Source organism: Medicago truncatula, chromosome 6 (assembly GCF_003473485.1).
Source record: "Medicago truncatula cultivar Jemalong A17 chromosome 6, MtrunA17r5.0-ANR, whole genome shotgun sequence".
Lineage (NCBI taxonomy): Eukaryota > Viridiplantae > Streptophyta > Magnoliopsida > Fabales > Fabaceae > Medicago > Medicago truncatula.
This window is the reverse complement of record NC_053047.1, coordinates 35102813-35116390: the sequence shown is the minus strand read 5'-3', so window position 1 is coordinate 35116390 and position 13578 is coordinate 35102813. Positions and strand designations below refer to the sequence as shown.

The 13578-nt window shown below is 33.0% G+C and overlaps 1 protein-coding gene across 1 annotated transcript; it reads left to right on the top strand.

Annotated features, from left to right (window-relative positions):
- The first annotated feature begins 5881 nt into the window (after positions 1-5881).
- LOC11417279 (disease resistance protein RPV1) lies at positions 5882-11775 on the top strand. Its single transcript, XM_024786099.2, has 8 exons — positions 5882-6571; positions 6809-7919; positions 8099-8317; positions 8461-9034; positions 9128-9921; positions 10244-10407; positions 10970-11067; positions 11439-11775. Exons 1-4 carry the CDS (start codon positions 6066-6068, stop codon positions 8905-8907), a joined length of 2283 nt encoding a protein of 760 aa, XP_024641867.1. The 5' UTR covers positions 5882-6065; the 3' UTR covers positions 8908-9034; positions 9128-9921; positions 10244-10407; positions 10970-11067; positions 11439-11775.
- The last annotated feature ends 1803 nt before the right edge of the window (positions 11776-13578 follow it).

Genomic DNA, 13578 nt, shown 5'->3' with positions numbered 1-13578 from the left:
TATCTGATTGTGTAAATTTAAGATTTGACTATTGCAAGGGTGAACGGAAGGATAGAGAATAGAGACGATAGGGAAAAGATTCTAAAACTTCTGACATTGTGCTACTTTTAGTGGCATGTGCATATCTGATATTTAAAAGCCTTATAATGCATTAATTATTATTCCGTTCATTACAGCGCATTGAGTTAATCTTCAGACTTTTGGATGTCCACACTAGCAAGCACAAACAACATTTTGTGAAATATTTGGTTGTGTTAATAATGGAAAATAAGATGAAACTAAGACTTTATGATCTGAAAATATTAATGATTTATGATGAATAAAATTCATTATTTTTCTTTAGAAATATCGTGCACTTGTACTTGTGCCCTCGTGTAGTAGTCATGAAATCAGCACAATCAAAATGACTGCATAAAGTAATAATTCAAGCAGTCCTGTGCTCTGCATGACTTGACAATTGCTGTAAACTCCTGAAGATTTTCTATTCCTTAATTTTGTTCTTACAAGAAATTGAGAAGTTACCGTACGCGAGACTGTATAACATACATGTGTTGTCATGATAATTCGATCGAAAACATTGTTGAAATTGGGGAAGTCATATGCTGATGCTTACTAAGCTTTTCCGAATATTTATCTGTTTAACTTTATGCCATGTCAGAAGGCTCAATGAGCTCGTCTATGTAGATACTTTTGTTATGTTGCACAATAGCTATTCTTGAAATTATTCCATGGTGTTTCTCCTTTTGGCTTTGACATGCTATCTAAAACTATGTTTTGTTGTTCAGAACTGGCTTTGAGGAGGACAAGAATTTCCATGTTGTTTTAAATTCGGTAATAGCTGGCCGCTATCATGTCACCAAGTATCTGGATTTTGCTGCATTTATAGTAAAGCTATACAAGCTCATGACCAAGTATCTAGCCGCTATCATGTTTGTGTTAAAATTATAAAGAACAACAAGGATTTCCTTGATCAATGCCTTGATGAAATCAAACTTCTCAAGTATGTCAATAAGCATGATCCTGGAGACAAGTATCACATTTTGCGATTATATGATTATTTTTATTACAGAGTAAGTGATTTTCGATCTGCTACTCATCTTGTTACTACTTCTATATCAAGACTTGTCTAATGTGCAAAAGCAAAATAGTATTGCTTCGTGCACAAGCTTATTTGCCACCATTGGATCAATAAATCTCACCATATTTCATTTAATTTAATACTGAGCCTTATTGATCCAATGGTAAAAACCACGTTGTGCATGGTGCAAGACTTAAGTCCCCGCACCATAGACTTGGCCCTATACTAATATGTGCTGCAGCTGCAACAATAGTACATTTGTTATAGTTTTGATAATTTTAACTACAACCACTTAATGTGTTTTTGACTATCACATTTTTTTGATACATTCCAGAATTTGTTATAAAATATAACTATTCACACTTGTCATATTTCAGAAAGAACTGAATTCCATTATAAGGACTATTCTTCAAAGCTATATTCAAAGTGGTTTGAGAAATATCTATCAACTTAATCATCTGACTTTACCACTTTTGATTCGTTTCCATTGTTGAACTGCAGGAACATTTGTTAATAGTGAGTGAACTACTCAAAGCCAACTTATACGAGTTTCATAAGTTATTGCAGTCAATTACCATTCAATATTAGGAAGCACTTCAGTATTTACATAACCTTGGACTAATACATTGTGACTTGAAGCCGGAGAATATTTTGGTTAAAAGCTACAGCCGATGTGAGGTGAAGGTCATTGATCTTGGAAGTAGTTGTTTTAGAGGTACATGAAGATGTTCTAGTTTTGCTCTTTAATACACACTAGGTCTAATTTACCCCAAAATTTACTGCTTGATCCTTGATTCGTGTTTTTCCCTCGGTGATGGCATTGTTTAGATGCCAATTTGTGTAAGACATATTTGCTCTGTTATGTTGTATTTAGGGGTGGGCAGAAAGAACCATGAACCGAACCGAACCGCGCGAACCGAACTGAACCAAAAATAACCGAACCATTATAATGGTTCACGAACCGAACCGTTAATTTATTAACAGTTCTTGAACCATCCCGAACCGAACCGTTTGAACCGAGCCAAACCACTTGAACTGTTTTTTTTTTTTTTTTTTAAGGAAACCACTTGAACTTTTTGTTGGATCTTTCCAAAAAAACAACTTATTTAAAATAGCTTATTTTATGCAAAACACCTCATTTTTAAAACAGCTTATTTTATGAAAACAACTTATTTTAAAAAAACAGCTTATTTGAAAAACACCTTATTTTATGCAAAATAGTTTATTTTAAAAAAAAAAACTTATTCAAAGCAGCTTATTTTATGCAAAACACCTTATTTTAAAAAACAACTTATTCAAAACAGCTTATTTTATGAAAACAAATTATTTTAAAAAAACAGCTTATTCAAAACAGCTAATTTTATGCAAAATAGCTTATTTGAAAAACAACTTATTTTATGAAAAACACCTTATTTTCAAAACAGCTTATTTTAAAAAAAACAACTTATTCAAAACATGTTTTGAATAAAATAAGTTGTTTTCATAAAATAAGCTGTTTGAATAAGCTATTTTTTAAAATAAGGTGTTTTGCATAAAATAAGCGGTTTCGAATAAGCTATTTTTAAAAAGAGATCGTAATAAATTGTTTTTCATAAAATAATTTTTTTTGAATAAGCTGTTTTTTAAAATAAACTGTTTTGTATAAGATAAGTTGTTTTTGAAGAAATAAACTATTCTAACTTTTAATTTTAATTTGTTATTTTTTATAATAAAAGTGATTTTATTCATTGGATAAAAAATATTTGTTTTGGTTCGGTTCGGTATGGTTAATAGGTAAGCAAATGGTTAACCAAACCATAATTTTGGTTCAGTTCGGTTAGCTGCCAACATGAAACGGTTCGGTTCGGTTTGGTTTTTTGGGTTTACCGAACCATGCCCACTCTAGTTGGATTGTATCACTCTTAGTCTTAAGGAAGTTTTTGGTAGTCAGGTTAGAATAGGATAGAATAATTTATATTCTACAATTTCAAAGCAAATAAAAAATAGAACAGAAAAGTTGTTGAAGCAAAAATAAGCTGTCCCATTTAATTCCATTCGTGTTCTAAACACTACCTGAAATTAACTGATTAAGTATATTTTAAATTTGAAAATGATTTGGGTGTTGTTAAATAGTGGCTAGTGAGTTTCTGTTGTCTTAGTGGAACTATATAGAGAATAGAACAGAACAAGTCCCCCTATGTATCTTTAGACGCTAATGTGTTCTTGCAGTTGTAGGGTTTTTACATTTTTGGGTGAAAGCGGATGTCAAATCTGTATTTGCTTTAGTGAATACACACATAAATCTTGATTCTTAATTGTAGGTATAATTCCAAAACGATTCCCCGGCAACACTGCTAGCTAGGGTAATTGGGATCATCTGTCCAATTGGTCAAAGCATGCTAGCAAAAGGACGGGATACTAAGTACTTCACAAAAATTCATATGCTTTATGAGAGGAATCAGGTAAGAAATTCATTTCTAAAATGTCTTTGCATATGAAATGCATCAGCGAACAATCTTAAAGTTTGCGATATCTTTTCATTTGCACCGTCTTCAAAAAGCAAAACAAGAGATAGCTCCCTAAAATTTCTAAAATTGACTATTTTCGTTCGCTTGTAATTGCCATGTTTGGATAAACAACTTAATTAAGCTTGCAGTATAGACACTTCCCATGTAAGTGCTTATATATGTTATTTTCTATAATAAAAGATAAAATAAAGTCAAATTATTTTCATATAAGCTGTAAGTTAATTTCATTTGCAATCCTAGAGAGTTTACGGAAATTACTTGAAAATAGCTTATGAACATGTCATAAGTTGTTTCCATAAATTCTCCCAAACAGTCTCATAAGTGCTTATGCAAGTTGATAATAAGCTCAAATAACCCAATCTAAACATGCTCATATTAAACATGCATTGTATGTTTAATTATCATGGAAAAATTATTCAGTGAGGTATTGTGTATTGATATGCAGGAAAGCAACATGTTAGAATACCTGATTCCAAAGAAGACATCTTTGAGGCATAGATTACCGATAAGGGACCAAGGCTTCATTGACTTTGTTGATCATTTGCTGGAGGTTAACCCGAAGAAGCGACCTTCTGCATCTGAAGCTCTAAAGCACCCCTGGTTATCATACCCTTACGAACCGATATCATCTTGAAGTATTCTTCGGTTTTTTCACACTTGGTGATGATGTCAATATTACCCTAAGTTGATTAGGTTAATCATTGAAAGGGAAAGGCACTACCTTTGCATCCATGATGCTTTTGATTATCAAAATTTTAAAGATGATATGGATAGAGTTGTGCACTTTCACATTCCTGCATAATGAATTGAGAAGTTTTTATTTTGTGTCATTCTTGTCTTTTCCCTTCCCTCGCCAAATTGTTAACCATGGTCAAGGATGTAATTTAGAACAACAATATATGATGTAATGTTAGGCTTTTGGTTTCTTTGTTTTGGTTTGTGATGGAAATTAAGGGAAGTACTTGGAATCTTTGGTTGTACATGATGTGGGATAATTCTTTTAGTCTATTTATTAGTGTTTTTCATGTAGTTGATATGGAAATGGATTCCCAATCTAGTCTGTCTGATTTAAATCTACGGTTGAGATGGTTGACAACCGAATTAATGTATCTGTAATCTGAACCATCCGATCACAAAGGGCCAAGATTAACAATTATTAATGCACGGAATCCGGGTCCTGTTGATACTACTACTGTTGGAAGCAAAGTTAAAGCAAATGTGAGACTCAATTAACATGTCATTTGATGATATTTGAAATGCAAATTTTCCTTATTTTTCTTTGGTTAGAAGTAACCAAAATGTATCTTGATGGTGTAATGGAGCTTCATTTTGTTTATTTTTATATGGATATGGTTAGAAGTTTTGATGACCTTTATATTGTAGCATATGAAAAAGATGCCAAAATTTGTGACATGCCTACTGCCATGTGCATATGTGACAGGGGGCAGAGTGGTGGGTGGGTGTTTATTTTTTTGGGATCAAGCTTAATGAGTTATTTATTAATCAATTTTTATCTATTTTTTTTTTTTTTTAGATAAACAAAGTGACAATAGTTACCTGAAAGTTTACACAAGTAGAAATTTGTGGATGAAACTTTGCTAGTATATACTTTTTCATTGTTTAGTTTTATCCATTTTTTTAAGTTGGGTTCTATAACACTTATTATTTATCATTAAAAATGATGCTATAGTTTCAGCATTCAACTAGATTGGCTACTTATAGGTTACAGCATTCTACCCAATTACAAGGAGACATAATTTTTTACCTTTTTCTTCTTTTAAGACATTCACATTGCTTTAAAGAAATTACATGGAAGAAGGAAAAGGGAAGGAAGCTTCCCAGTTCCCATTTGGTAAAAGTGTAGAACCAAAAAACAGTGAAAAATAGCTTCCAAGTTTGATTTCTATCCATTCTGATTTTGCCGTCAACTCAGTCATTATTTTTCCAACATTTATAACTGTTAGTACAATGTAAGATTAACATGAAAAATAGGACATTGTTATATTAGTTCTGTTGGATAGCTAATTAAACATTTAACGTAAACATGTACAATAATAATTGTGTGTGCATGGTTAATTAACCATTTGGTTCAAGTGGTAATATTTTCAAAATAAATAGAAACTATAATATTTCATATCTATACTATGATCAAAACTTTCTGATATTTTCATTACTAACTGTCTTTAATTGTATGTTTGAATGGCATAGCTTGTATTTATTTTAAGCTCATGTAATTTAAGACACTGATTAATTAAGTAACAAAGTGAAAAATTACATGCAGCAGAAGAATAAGATTTGTCCAAAAGATGAACAGTAATGACATGGAAGAAATTAGCAAGAAGAAGAGGTGGTAGTACAATGATTGGTCCACACGACTATAGGAAGTTTCACATACCATTTCTGTCATAACTTTTCTCATAAGTTATAAAGTTACTTATCAAAGACTTCACAGACCACAAAAACTTCTCATTCATATTCTCATGGCTATGCAATCACCTTCCTCTTCCACTTCAATTTCCTATGATTACAAATACCAAGTATTCCTCAGTTTCAGAGGAAGTGACACTCGGTACGGTTTCACCGGCAATCTCTACAAGGCTCTTACTGACAAGGGAATCAACACCTTCATTGATGACAATGGTCTTCAAAGAGGAAATGAAATCACACCATCACTTCTCAAGGCCATTGAAGAGTCTAGGATTTTTATTCCTGTGTTTTCTATCAACTATGCCTCTTCTTCGTTTTGTTTGGACGAACTTGACCACATCATTCATTGCTACAAGACAAAGGGTCGCCCTGTTTTGCCTGTTTTCTTTGGTGTGGATCCTTCTCATGTGCGACATCATAAAGGTAGTTATGGTGAAGCATTGGCTGAGCATGAAAAGAGGTTTCAAAATGATCCGAAAAACATGGAGAGGTTGCAGGGATGGAAAGACGCTCTGAGCCAGGCTGCTAACTTGTCCGGCTACCATGATAGTCCTCCTGGGTACCCAACTTTACTTAAATCCTATTTTTCCCTTTTCTATTTTATTTCTTCAACTTCAATTTTACAATAATCTCATCTTAAAGGTTAAAAGGGAAATACCTTTTTTATATACAGTTTTAAACAAGTACTATTAGTTATTTATATGTCGAAATAGTTAGAAATGTATAATACATTCTTAGTACATGGATGTGATTGTGATGTTGTTAGACACTAACTTATCTTATTGCACATGAATAGATATGAATACAAGCTTATTGGAAAGATAGTCAAATACATCTCCAACAAGATCAGTCGACAGCCCTTAAATGTTGCCACTTACCCTGTTGGATTGCAGTCTCGAGTACAACAAGTGAAATCGCTTCTTGATGAAGGATCTGATCATGGGGTCCATATGGTTGGAATTTATGGGATTGGAGGCTTGGGAAAATCAACACTTGCGAAAGCAATTTATAACTTTATTGCTGATCAATTTGAATGCTCATGTTTTCTTGAAAATGTGAAAGAGAGTTCAGCTTCAAATAACTTGAAAAATCTCCAGCAGGAGCTCCTTTTAAAAACACTTCAACTTGAAATTAAGTTAGGAAGTGTTAGCGAAGGAATTCCTAAAATAAAGGAAAGGCTACATGGAAAGAAGATTCTTTTGATTCTTGATGATGTTGACAAACTGGATCAGCTAGATGCTTTGGCTGGAGGACTTGATTGGTTCGGTCCTGGAAGCAGAGTCATCATCACCACCCGAGATAAACACTTACTAGACTGTCATGGGATAGAAAAAACATATGCAGTAGAAGAGTTGAATGGGACAGAAGCTCTTGAATTGTTGAGGTGGAAGGCTTTTAAAAATGAGAAAGTTCCTTCAAGTTATGAAGACATTTTAAAGCGTGCAGTTGTATATGCTTCTGGCCTTCCATTAGCGATAGAAGTAGTGGGTTCTAACTTGTTTGGAAAGAGTATTGCAGAATGTGAGTCTACATTAGATAAGTATGGAAGAATTCCACATAAAGATATCCAAAAGATACTTAGACTCAGCTATGATGCTTTGGAAGAAGAGGAGCAGAGTGTCTTTTTGGATATTGCTTGTTGCATCAAAGGATGTAGATTGGAGAAAGTCAAACAGATACTTCATGCTCATTATGGTTATTCCATAGAAAGCCACATTGGAGTGTTGGTTGATAAGTCTCTCATAAATATTAGTTGGTGCTGTTTCAGTGGTATCAAAGTGACATTACATGAATTGATAGAGGTCATGGGTAAAGAAGTCGTCCGACAAGAATCACCTAAAGAGCCTGGAGAAAGAAGCAGGTTATGGTCTCAAGATGATATAGTTCATGTTTTAAAAGAAAACACTGTGCGTAAGATTGATATCTATGTTCAATTTGTTATTTAGTTTTAATACAACTTTGCTCATTTTGGACTAAATATGACCATCTCATACTAGTATATTTTTCCACTTAATTACATGTAAATTTCTCTGTAACAGATTTTTATTGTGGTTGATGCATTTTTTATTTTTATTTTTGTTAACAGGGAACTGGTAAAACTGAAATGATATGTATGAATTTGCACTCTATGGAATCTGTAATAGACAAGAAAGGAAAGGCCTTCAAAAAGATGACAAGATTGAAAACACTTATTATTGAAAATGGCCATTGTTCTAAAGGTCTCAAGTATCTTCGAAGCAGTTTGAAAGCATTGAAATGGGAAGGATGTTTATCAAAGTCTCTATCGTCTAGTATTTTAAGCAAGGCAAGTGAAATAAAATCATTTTCTAACTGTATATATTTATAATGTACAATGATTTCTTTTTCAGCAACAGAAAAGAAATCACTATGAAAGTATAGTGTTTGCTTTTTAATTTATTTATAGTTTCTTCCTTTGTGTTTATGCAGAAGTTCCAGGATATGACAATCTTGATATTGGACCATTGTGAATATTTAACACATATACCCGATGTCTCAGGGCTTTCAAATTTAGAAAAGTTATCATTTGAATATTGTAAGAATTTAATTACAATTCACAATTCGATTGGACACCTAAATAAACTTGAAAGGTTAAGTGCATTTGGTTGCAGGACGCTCAAACGTTTTCCACCTTTAGGGTTGGCATCTCTTAAAGAATTGAAGCTTTCTTGTTGTTATAGTCTCAAAAGTTTTCCAAAATTATTATGCAAGATGACAAATATAGACAAGATTTGGTTTTGGTATACTTCCATACGAGAATTGCCATCTTCATTTCAAAATCTCAGTGAACTTGATGAGTTATCAGTACGGGAATTTGGAATGCTGAGGTTCCCAAAACATAATGATAGAATGTATTCTATAGTGTCACCATCTTAGTCATATTAATTTGTATGATTGCAAATCTCTTGAGGAAATTAGAGGGATTCCACCAAATCTTGAAGTGGTTGATGCTTATGGATGTGAATCATTGAGTTCATCAAGTAGAAGAATGTTAATGAATCAGGTTTGTTGTTGTTTTTTATTGCACTATAGTATTTCATATATATTTATATTTGATAATGTGTAATATATATTTGTATTTCATATACACTAACAGGAACTACATGAGGCTCGATGCACTTATTTTTATTTCCCAAACGGAACAGAGGGGATACCAGATTGGTTTGAGCACCAAAGCAGGGGAGACACAATTTCTTTCTGGTTTCGTAAAGAAATCCCTTCTATGACTTATATTTGTATTCCTACAGAAGGCAATAATTGGTCGGCTGTCACAAGAGTCAATTGTTTTGTGAATGAATATGAAGATAGATTATTGTCACCGCTTTAGCTATGTGTACCTTAAGCATACAAATTTGTTTCATACCCCGAAATTGAATGAACTCAGTAAAAGACAATTTGAGTATATAATGGACAAAGGACTTTTGAAAAATGAATGGATCCATGTGGAATTTAAGTTGAAGGATCGTGACAATATAATATTCAGAAATGCACAAATGGGAATCCACGTGTGGAAAGAGAAAAGCAACACGGAGGAGGAGAATGTGGTATTTATCAATCCTTATATTAGAAAGACAAAATCAAATGAATATCTCAATGCTTCATTATCACAAAAGAAACGGAAACGAAATAAATTTTCAATCCGTATAAATCTTCAGAAAAAGATTTGGGTGCATCCTAAATTCAGGGCTAGATTCAGAAAACAAAAGGAGCACCGGACCTAGATTCTCTCAATTAATCACAGGTTTGTGGTTTTCTGTTTAAACTTTTGCATTGTTGCAGTCTAAAATATTGTTTGAATTTAATGTGCAGGATGTTTTGTAGCACAAACAATTCTCATTGAAGCATGTCTGGTGCCCAACAAGTGTTTGTGTTCGACACATGCGATTACATGTAAGTGTCGAGTCCGGTGTCATGCTTCATAGGGAGGATGGTTTTTCATATGGTTCATAATGTCGAATTTTGAAACCACTGAATTTTTAAACATAGTTTGCAAGTGCTGTAGTTCAATTAATAGACTGTCATATTGTAACTTTGATGTGAAGTATAACGTGATTACAATTGAAACATTACTTAATAACACATGAGGTTTACATTGAGCTAAATGCTTGAATATAAAACATTTTGTCGGGTAATCAACGTGAGTCTTTTCTATTGCAGCATAACTGTATATTGTGTTACTTATCACATCTATTTGAATGCTTGTGACCTGCAGAAAGGAGAATACGTAGCTGTCACATAAGGATGCTTGGAATCCATCTCTCACAGCCTTCAGCTGAATCCCTTTGGTCCAGAATTTTTAAAAGGTGTAGTGGAGTTTGGCAACTTTCACACAATGTCTAATAAATTGCAACAGATCCTAAAAGAATGTTGTTACAAGTAAGATTAAGATCCTAATACTTTGAAAGCATAAATGCTTTTAATCATAATCTTTGTGAAAGATCTTTTGAAAAAGAAATTGGTTATTATCCCAAAGTAATATATTTCTGAATATGCATAACTTGTCATTTCTTAGGGAGTATGAATACTGTTAATCTATATATGTAGCTTTTGTCCAACAGGTCAAGTTAAACTTCATCTTATATCATCGTTTATATCAAGTTCAAAATTGCAAAAACATGGCATCTGTGGTGGAAAATTTATAGTATAAGAAAACAACATTAAATTTTGTTTTTGATCTAGCAAATGGATGAATTAAAATAAAAATTTTGTTTTATGAACTTTATAACTAAGTTTTAGTTTTGTACTTTCAAGCATTACATTGATTTACTTGTATCTGCTGCTCCTTAACCTTTTTCTTACATTTCTCATGCTTTAATATTTCCCTTATTATCTCATTTTGACTGAACACTCCCTGTTTCTATGACATATTTTCTTTTCAGGTCATATTTTCTCTATTTATAAACCAAGTATTCATTCTTCTTTGACTGTATATTGTCAGGAAACCATCTGTAGTTGTCTGGCTTTCGGCGTTGTCATTCGAGATGTGTAGAGATGGTTCACACCACAGAATCTATGGCTTGTACGAAAGGGTATTGGGTAATGATATGCTTAACATCTCAGTTTTACATTGGGTATTGTGAATGGAACATTGACATGATCCTTCTGCATCTCGACGTATCTTCATTTGTGTTTTAGATTACTTCTCTAATGCTAAAATATTGTTCCCTCTCCCCAAAAATGTGCAAAAAAAAAATCACTGTTTACTAGGTGTTTTGACTTTCGACATAGATATTTAGTAGAACTTAAAAGGACTATGGAGATATCTCTCCACTGTTTCTAAGCTATAACGGAGAAATGGATATGTTTTCTGCTGAATGTGAAGAGTGTTTCTACACTAAAGTTTTTGCTGCTATATTGTGAGTAATTACTATTATTATTATTTGATTTATGTAAAATGTGCATACCAGGTTGAAGCAACTATGGTAATGAGCTTTCTGATGTACAGGAAGTAATGTGGGATAAAGAACTGAATCTGACAACCGACATTTATAAGATCCTTTTGCATGAGTCACGACTTCCGTTCTTAAGAATCAAACTACGGTGCTCTGGTATTGATATAGTGAGACCTGATGTAAGGTTTTGTGGAGGATGTTTGTGCTGCAGATATTGTTTGAATTTGATGCTTTCATTACTGTATGTTTACAAGCAAGGATTAGCTTGTAGAATCAATACATGTAGAAGTACATGTAAATTCTGGATGGCAACCTTGGATAATAAATTTCTATGTTTTACTTGCTTGTAGAAGTACATGTTTTTCTGGGTAATTATTTTTGTTGTTAGTAATATGTGATGATGATTTTTATTATAAATTCCTTACAGAATTGTATTGCCCGGCACAAACCACATATATTCAGTGGTTACAAAGATGTATGCCCATGCTAATGAAGCCCTGTTCGCTTCATGAAGCTTAACCAGGATATATTTGGTGTCCCAATTCATTAACTTCTTCTATGGTGAGAAGATGTCTCACTTGTAAATTCAGAAGCTAGGATTATTCTTGTTCCGAGTTAAGAGTCTGAGTCAGTGCTGGTTCAAAGTATTAGATTTCTTTACCTTCCATATTTGACAGAGATGCTTGTTAATTGCTAGATAACACCATTTTTAGTTGGTATGTCGTGGTGGCTTCTGGCGTATACGTATTTGATTGTGTTAGAGCTGTGTTATTGACACAAAATCTAACAACAATTTCAACATCAATTTGGATTACTTTATGCAATTCAAATATATGGTTAATTACATTTAATGAATATAATAAAATTTTGCAACTCACGAACAACCCACATAACACCCTTATCAGATTGAAACTTCATCTTATATCGTGTCTCATAATGTTTTAGTTTTGTACATCAAAAAGAGAAATGAAATTCCATAACTTAATAGATTCAAAGTCTTTTTGCTGAAAAATTAATTTACTATTATCTGATGAAATGAATCTTATTTTTTCTCATTTTGAATGAACATTTTCTTTTTACAATTGTAGCAAGCTAGGTTTTTGGTTTTCTGTATAATGGTGTTTATGGCAATTTCAGACTGTCCTGTCAGTAATGTTAGCAACTTTTCTCTAACTATTGACTAACCATTCATTTCTTCTTTTAGTGTACATTGACAGAAACCATCTATAGTTGTCTAGCTTTTTGCATTGTCATACGAGATGTCTATAGGTGGCTCAAACCACAGAATCTGTGGCTTGTTTGAAATGGCAGTGAGTAATGATATGCTTTGCAATTCAGTTGTACTGTGGCATTGCTACATTGGATATGAAATGAACATTGCACATGATCCTTATGCAGCTCCACATATTTGCTTTTTGCGTACAAGATCAAAACTGATATGGTTGGATGGATTTCTCAGTCTAAAGTCTGTCCTTACTGGAAGCTTTCTGATTTAGAGGAAGTAATTCATGATAAAAACTAAATCTAAGAACCAACATTTATGAGATCCTTTTGCAAGAGTGGTGAGTTTTGTTCTCTGGAGTTTTCTGTTTTTATTTACTTAAGTTTACAACCGTGCTTATCACTTGTAAAATCAACAGTATTGTAGAAGTACTTGTAAATTTGGGAAACCATAAGTTGAACGGTAATCACATTGATCGAAGAAATTAGCAAGAAGAGGCGGTAGTACAGTTATATTTAGTATGTGATTGGTCCACACGGCTATTCAAAGTGGCCAGGAAGTTTCACATACCATTTAGGTCATAAGTTTTAGATATATCGATTCAAGTAATCATCTTACTTATCACTTTTCATTCCTTTGTTGCACTGCAGGAAGGAACATTTGTTAATAGTGAGTGAACAACTCAAAGCCAACTTATACATGAGTTTCATAAATTTAACAGTGAATCAGGAGGGGAAGTTTACTTCATAAATTTGTTATAGTTTGTGGATTTCTGCTCACATTCTGATGTTAGTTTTCATTTTATCTACAACTAGCATACAATGGACACTAACATTGCGGTCTGTCCGGTTTTCTCTAATAGAGGCCATAGTCGGCCTCCAGGGAAATTAAGCTTGAAAGCTTTGGACGAAATTATCTGGAGCTGTGAACCTT

Coding starts and splice junctions, on each gene's coding strand:
- LOC11417279 (XM_024786099.2), top strand. CDS start 6,066: ATGGCTATGCAATCACCTTCCTCTTCCACTTCAATTTCCTATGATTAC. Junction 6,572..6,808: donor TACCATGATAGTCCTCCTGG/GTACCCAACTTT, acceptor GCACATGAATAG/ATATGAATACAAGCTTATTG. Junction 7,920..8,098: donor ATGTTTTAAAAGAAAACACT/GTGCGTAAGATT, acceptor TTTTGTTAACAG/GGAACTGGTAAAACTGAAAT.